We start from the raw sequence: 7721 nt of genomic DNA on the forward strand, positions 1-7721 counted from the left end.
CGCCCTGAAGCCGAAAGACTTTGAAAACGTCGTCCTCTACTTTTATAGTTTTCAACAACGGGCGGTTGCTGTCCATTTGAAACTTAGATTCATTGTTTTAACCCTATCGCTCCAGGTATCTTTTACTGTGCATCACACAGGGTTTTAGTGTCTTACATTCTAAATTTTATTAAACTACTTTTTATTTATGTTATACTAATTAGAATAGCATACAATCATAGCTAATAACCAACATCTTAATAGTATACAAGTTTTAAGTTCTTAATTCTAAAATGCAATGTTTAAAAAATCCTGAAGTTCCACTAGTGTGACTCACATGATACATTTTTTCTTAGCATGACATCATCCATATTTTATCCACCACCCCTCGAAAATGTATGAAATTAAACATAAATTACTTGCTATAAAATCATTACTGCTCAGACAAACCATAATTTTTTCAGTCTTCAATTTTATTTGGTTTCAGAGCTATCGAATAGAAAATAACAACCCTCCTGCCACATCCTCTCTTTCACAATTAGTTGACAGTTCTCTCTTACGTTTCATTATATATTACCTATAACCAATAGAAAGTCAAGGTTTTCATCTTTCAAATGACGTATTGTATAACGTTGTATTCTGAACAGAATATCATCAATTTCACTCAGAGTACCAACATCGTTCCCGAGGGAAAGTTAATGACTAGCTCGGATGAATCTTTAACGGCTCTTGTCGCATAGTTAGAAAACCAGGAAAATTTTGAGAGGTAAATGAATTTGTCTACTTTTTGCATGTTATTAGTTTATATTCTTTGGTGCATTATTTAATTAAATAAAAATTATTAAGTGCATTACTATCTATAGTATAAAAAATTAAGGTTAACTGTCTTTGAAACCCGATAGCAAGAAAAAATAAGATTAGGTAAGTACTTTATTTCATGTTTTTCATATTTATTCTTTACTTATTATTGTAAAAGTAACTAAAATCTAAAAATACGGATCTTTTTAAGTTACTTAAGACTAGATTAGGTAAAATAAGTAATAATAATAATAATAATAATATAATTAAAATGGTTTACGAAGTATGCACACGAGCAGCTTGTGGGTAATGTAATTCGTAATGTGAGCTGCACCTTCCTCGAGTGATTTACAACTTATAATGGCACAAAGGTTAATTTAGGTTTATTTTGATTTTTTTTTTGGGTGGTTACGAGGTTGGTCGAATTGACTGATCCAGTTTTGAGATAGGGTAGAGAAAATAACAGATAAGCTTTAAAGTTTTACTGAAAAAAGACGTTTCAAATGCATTTAGGATGTTTTAGGATTACACTATGGAAATTTGAAATTTTTTGATGAGGAAAAGTATTTTAAATTTTAACATGAAAATTACTTTGCACACGGACTATTCAAAACAAATACTTCAGTAAGCTTAAAATATGAGTTTTTGTATGTGAAAGACTTGTAATATTAACTGACAGACTGCCAAATTTCGTGAAGATATATCCACTATTTAAGAGTTATAAGTATTAAATCTATAAAGACTTTAAACGAGTACAAGAAGGTCACGTGGTTGGTCAAATTGACCGAGCCCGTATTGTTCACTGCTACCTGTTCACTGCGGGAATCAAACCCTGAGCCAAAAGCGATCACCGTAAGTAAGAAAATCCAAACCACTTTTAATCAAGAAACAAAGTTTCAAGATGTATAAGCTCTCACCAGAGCAACTTAGTTTTTGGAAAAAATTAATAAATCTCTCTAAACTACTTTTATTATTCCAGCTATAATAAAGTTTGTGAAACTAACCAATAACAGGTAAGTTTGATGGAAGTAAACTTTCTAGTCCTAAGATTTCTCTATCATTTATGTCCAGATTAGTCTCCTGACACAAGGTCAGAAGACATTCTTCCAAGATGTGAGCGGTAACAGTCTTCGAAGATCCATCATCACAAACACCCACATCATTTTCTTTGTTTTCTTTATCTGCTTCTTCCTAGTGTAAAAATAACAAGACTATGTTATAAAGATAACAAATAAAATAAGAAATCACACAACTGCCAAGGCAAGGTATGTGACAATAAGAAAAGATTCCAAGACTTACAAGAGAAAATTAACAGAAACAAGAGTTTATGATTCACAAAGGTATAGAAGGAAAACAGTAAAAAAATTTTAAACTTTACAACAGTTGTCAATGCACCATATAACCTCTTATAACTTCCATCTTAAAATATATCCTATCGGGTTATCAGACTTCTTGTTTGGTTTGGTTGGAATTTTGTGAAAAGCCACACGAGGGCTATCTGTGCTAGCCGTCCCTAATTTATCAGTGTAAGACTAGAGGGAAGACAGATAGTCATCACTACCCACCGCCAACTATTGGGCTACTCTTTTACCAACAAATAGTGGGATTGACCAGCACATTACAATGTCCCCACAGTTGAAAGGGCAAGCATGTTTTGTGGAACGGGGATCCGAACCTGCGACCCTCATACTCGGAGTCAAGTGCCCTAATCACCTGGCCATATCAGGCCTGAACTTCTCGTTATAAATAAGATTCAATATTCTTAATGATATATCCGACAAATATTTTTCATGGAGAATATTTGCATAAACGTAAAGAAAAAATTACACGTGTTTTAAGCTTACTTCTAAATATGTTGAAAAATATAACATTGTTTCCAATATATTAATACAATACTTGTGTAAGCATAAAAAAAAATGTTTTAAATAGTTTTAAATGATTCTTTGAGATTGTTTAGACAGAGTGTTCATGATGAAACTAAGCTGAATGGACAGTAACTGCCTGTTCTAGAAACATAAGTGTAGAGGATGACATTTTGAAAGTCGTCCACCTTTCATCTTCAGTTTTAAACGATCATGTTCAAAATATTATAGTTTTTCCACTACATTAATAAAATCTCTTTTCATAATGATTTTAGCCAGATACAATCACAAACTGAACCCTAAAAAATATTACATTTTTGAAACATATTGAAATATATTAGCAATAAAAAACATAGCCTACTATAGATATCAAGAACTACACTCCTAAAATACATATATAACAGTTTCTAAAAATACTCACCCAATGACAGATATCAAGAACTACACTAAAAAAAAAAACACACGTAACAGTTTCTAAAAATACTCAACCTATAAAAGATTTTTATAATTACACCTCTAACATACACATGAAACATCTAAATAAACTCAACCAACTACAGATAAAGATTACACTTTAAAAATACACACACGTTGCAGGCACAGAAATACTCAACCAAGGTACAAAAAATAATGCTTCTAAAATACACATGTAAGAGCTTTTAAAAATGCTCAAACTACTACATGTAACAGGGGTTAAATTTCTGTAATACAAATATACCAGCAATAAATATGTACTCAGCCCAATAAAGCTATTAAAAACTTTAATCTAAAGAGTTAAATCCTGAAACACTAATGCAAAGGTTGAGTATATTAAAAACAATTTTGGAACTTCGTGCCTGACTCTGCTTTATATAATACATAGTTTCCATTGCAAAGGCTTCATTATAATGCTGTCATGTTCAGAATGTAATCTTCTTCCCTCATGCTTTCCATGATCCATCCAGTGTACGAGGACAACAGTTTCACAACACCCATTTCAACAGTCCAATCACACAGACACTATATCCAGTAACTTAATGCCATTAAATAACATTAAACTGGTTTTAGTTTCAATTGCATCCTTCATTCAAACAGGTAAACAAAATCAAAAGGAATAAAAAAAACTAACCATAATTAGGTCAGCATGACTAGCAAAACATCATAGATTCCATCTTGTTTTAAACTCATCCAAAGTGACATTTAAGTACTAAGTCATGGTATTGAAATGTTTATTCAGTAACATCTGGTAAATAAGTACTTTATTTTCTAGTCAGACTGGGATATGATCAAGATGTTAACATGAAAAAAATCTACAATTCTAACATAAAATGTAAATACTATATTCATCATTTTGAGGTGTGCTATTAATTGCACACCCAAACTTGAAGTAAAAATCATAAGGTCTGAAATGCATCTTTATGTACAGAGTGTATGAATATTTTGCATCAGAAAGTGCTCTTACATAACCTTTCCACATGTGATCAACATGACAACCAATATCAAAATGTAGTTGAGATGCGTGACATTTCTCCACAACTGTGGTTTTCCTGTGACTCGTTGATTTCCATAATCAAAGTTATTTTAATATACCATTAAAACTCAACTTACAACAGACATAAAAATTTAAATCTTGAAACACTGATATACTAGTAAAAATACTTATTCAACTTACATCGAATCTACAAATTATAATCATAAAAATGCAGTACAAAAAAAGCTTATTCAAGTCACAATATAATTATATCAACAGTATTATTTCTGGCAAGTTTTACTTTATAAACAAATCAAACATTGTTAAATGCTTAAGATATTCTGGCAACATAAATGTTCAAATATAAGATATGATTCTTTCTTTTTCAAAAATAACTCAGGAAAAACAGTAACATCAATTTATATAAACACACCTGTAGATTGAGTTGTTCAACGAAGGAAGGAAACTGTTTAAGAAGAGAACGAGCCAGCTCGGTTCCTCCCAAAACAGAAACCAGCTTTCTAGTAGTTGCATGTGCCTGTTGTCGCAGTTCAAGAGATGGTCTTGTCATTAAGAATAGCAACGCTTTTTCAACAAGGCTAGAAAGAGAAAGAAGTCGGTGTTGATGAATTAAGCATCACCGATAAAGGAAGAAAGTGATAATCTAGCCAAAAATTCTTTGGATAAAAATATCAAAAAAATAGAATCAGAAAAGAAACCCAATAAACCCTGAGCACTTTTGGGAAGCACACTTTCTGTTAGCATGCTCAGGTTATTTTCTTTTCTGATGTTAACTTTTTTCTGTTGATCCTGCATGCTTTTGAATATTAAAAAAAAAAAAGCATTTTATAAAACTACCAGTTTTTAAGACCACCAGAAAATGCACGTTAACATTTTCTTAAACTGAAAATGTATTTCCGATAGATACTTACCTCCTCTCACCAAAAGCTTTCTCGACTTATACTGCCCTCTATTGGTGCAAATTTTCACTTGCCACTAGCCTTGATATTCCCATTTATTTCTGCGTACTAACATGCAAATTATTAGCAAGCTTCCAACAATAGAAGTGCGACACTACCCCTATAATAATTAGCACTACAAGATTGGTTAGACCACACCAGATGTAGGGAGGACGAATGGGAAATATGAGCATAGTTAAGTATCTATCAGAAATGCATTTTCAGCTTAAGAAAATGTTAACTTCCGATACAATATCTTAACCTCTGCTTACAAAAAGCTAAAATCCCACATTGAAAAGGTGGAGGGCCAGTGAGAAAATGACCCCCCCTTTAGGAAATGCCCAAAGGAAAACCATGGGGTGTGAGAAGGGACTAAAAAGAACACACCTGTGGGAGACCGCACCACTTCTAAACCAGGTATACTCTTTGCCTGGTAGTAATATGTCACCAAAAGAGCAGAAACAAAGGAGGGATCTCAAGAAAACTTATGGAAATAATGGGATCCCTTGGTGTAGAGTGGCTAGGACATGACAGACCATAATTGTACATCAGTTCCGCATTAGGAAGAGGGTCCTCTACCTTTCACCTCAAGAATGGGTACTGGCAGAGAAGAGGAACTACCATACCAAGAACCTGTCTCCACAGACATGCACCTCCAATACCAGATCCACCGGGAACCCGAAATCCAGAAGGTAGAAAGATGGTCGATTATATGGGGTGCATATACAGTCCAAAACCTAGTGTCATTGGGAATGTATCATCCAATCCACAGTAGGAGTAGGGTAACCATCCAAACACATGAGGACTTAGGTGGCTAGGCCGGTTCTAACCGACACCAGATCCACCAAAAGGGCGAAAACAAAGGAGGGACCCCAAGAAAAAGAAACAGGGATGGGTAGGTGAGATAAACAAGAGCCCAAAGATGATATTTTAATAAAAACATATCTACTCAATAAGACTGCCAATCGAGAATTAGATAACACCTACAAGGTTAGAGAGGGCGTTAATTAAAATAGAATTAGGGTCGCACTCCTATTGGTGAAGAGTTGCTGCATAATCATTTACATGTTAGTAAGCAAATATCTCACATTAACATATATGAGGGTACGTGGGAATATCCATGCTCGTGGTGAGCAAAAATTTGTGCCAGTAGAGGGCATTATAAGTCAAGAAACATTTTTTGTGAAAGGAGGTGAGATATCGTATCGGAATATTTATTTTCACCAGCAATTCAGTTTTAGCAAAAAGTTAATTCGATCCATACTATTTCTAAAAACATTAGACTCAACATCTATCGGTAAAGCCTCACCTAATTTTACCCACCAGCTCCTGACTATGCTCCAGAATCAATCTTTCAACCAGCTGGATTACAGAGTAGAGTGCTGAAAAATACATTGTCAGATTTCTTTATTACTACTGGCCACAAAGTTTTACTGCTTGTTCAGGCTTATTGCAGACATTTTATTACAACAATTATTATTACATTTTATTACGGATAGTTTACTATACTTCATGTTATCAATTATCATTGATAATTATCAGTATTACCTGAAACTTTATGGTCAGGTAATACTGGGTTTAAACATCAAACTTTATGGTCAGGTAATACTGGGTTTAAACATCAAACTTTATGGTGATGTTTAAACCCAGTATCAAACTTTATGGTCAGGTAATACTGAGTTTAAACATCAAACTTTATGGTCAGGTAATACTGGGTTTAAACATCAAACTTTATGGTCAGGTAATATTTAAGCTCATTAACACTGAACAACATTATTACTCAATACTTGTACTGACACTACGAGATGTTTCTTCTTTATAATTTCATTATAAATTATACCAATGTACATTACAGACCAAACTAAGGCTCTGATGGCTCAGTTCTTCAGAAGATCATGTTACAACATCAGTAAGTTTTCTCTCTTAATAAACATTTTAAATAACTATTGTTCAGAGTTTTCCGTAATGTCGTTTTCTGCTGAATCATAAACCAACTACACCTGTTCACAGACTTCTGTATTTGATACAAAATAAACACGTGAGAAAGAAAGAAAACAGATAGTCTTCTAGAATAAGATAACTATGTTATCAGATACTTTAAATGAAAGTTCTTACTTTCTTCACTAGCTGTAATCAGGAACTTCTCAATAAAAAAAGGTTGTTTGTCGATGTCCAACAAGGCAGTAATAACAGATTTCAGTTTGTTTTCTAGACAGAAAAAAAAACAAATAAAATTTATTACAACGCAACTTGAACACTGACCTTAACCACATTTCTGTATACTATAACTTCTATAGTTGTACTAAGAAATTCAGTTCTAAACATAATGTTGCTAGTTTAAAAGTTAACATTTTCCTAAATTGCCAGGGTTTCTTCTTTGCCCATCTAAGAATTAATCTGATTTTTTCTCACTTGCTCAAGTCTTTCATACTTTGGCAATATTTGTCTCATGATACTCTCTACCTACGTCAATGCACCTCATTCAGACAATTTTATCACTTCGTTGAGACTGGTACCATCCCAGTCTCTAACACCGGATTTTAGTGGGGAGGAAAGGTTCCTATTCTATAGCATTGATCAGGATAGGAGAGAGATGAGATGAAAAATAAAAAAACCCCCAGAATGATGACATATTGAATTGGAGCAAGAATAGATGTTGCAGTCCTGAAAGAG

The 7721-nt window shown here is 33.3% G+C and overlaps 1 protein-coding gene across 1 annotated transcript in view; it reads right to left on the reverse strand.

Annotated features, from left to right (window-relative positions):
• The window catches only part of LOC106475857 (eIF-2-alpha kinase activator GCN1-like), a 25688-nt gene that overhangs the window by 601 nt on the left and 17366 nt on the right, over positions 1–7721 (reverse strand). Inside the window, exons 8-11 of the mRNA XM_022379872.1 lie at positions 7164–7256; positions 6358–6430; positions 4523–4688; positions 1782–1968 (exon numbers count right to left, since the gene is read on the reverse strand). Coding sequence (XP_022235580.1) covers positions 1782–1968; positions 4523–4688; positions 6358–6430; positions 7164–7256 — 519 coding nt within the window. The remainder of the gene's footprint in view (positions 1–1781; positions 1969–4522; positions 4689–6357; positions 6431–7163; positions 7257–7721) is intronic.

The sequence above is a fragment of the Limulus polyphemus genome, unplaced genomic scaffold (assembly GCF_000517525.1).
Source record: "Limulus polyphemus unplaced genomic scaffold, Limulus_polyphemus-2.1.2 Scaffold9300, whole genome shotgun sequence".
NCBI classification, from domain to species: Eukaryota; Metazoa; Arthropoda; class Merostomata; order Xiphosura; family Limulidae; genus Limulus; species Limulus polyphemus.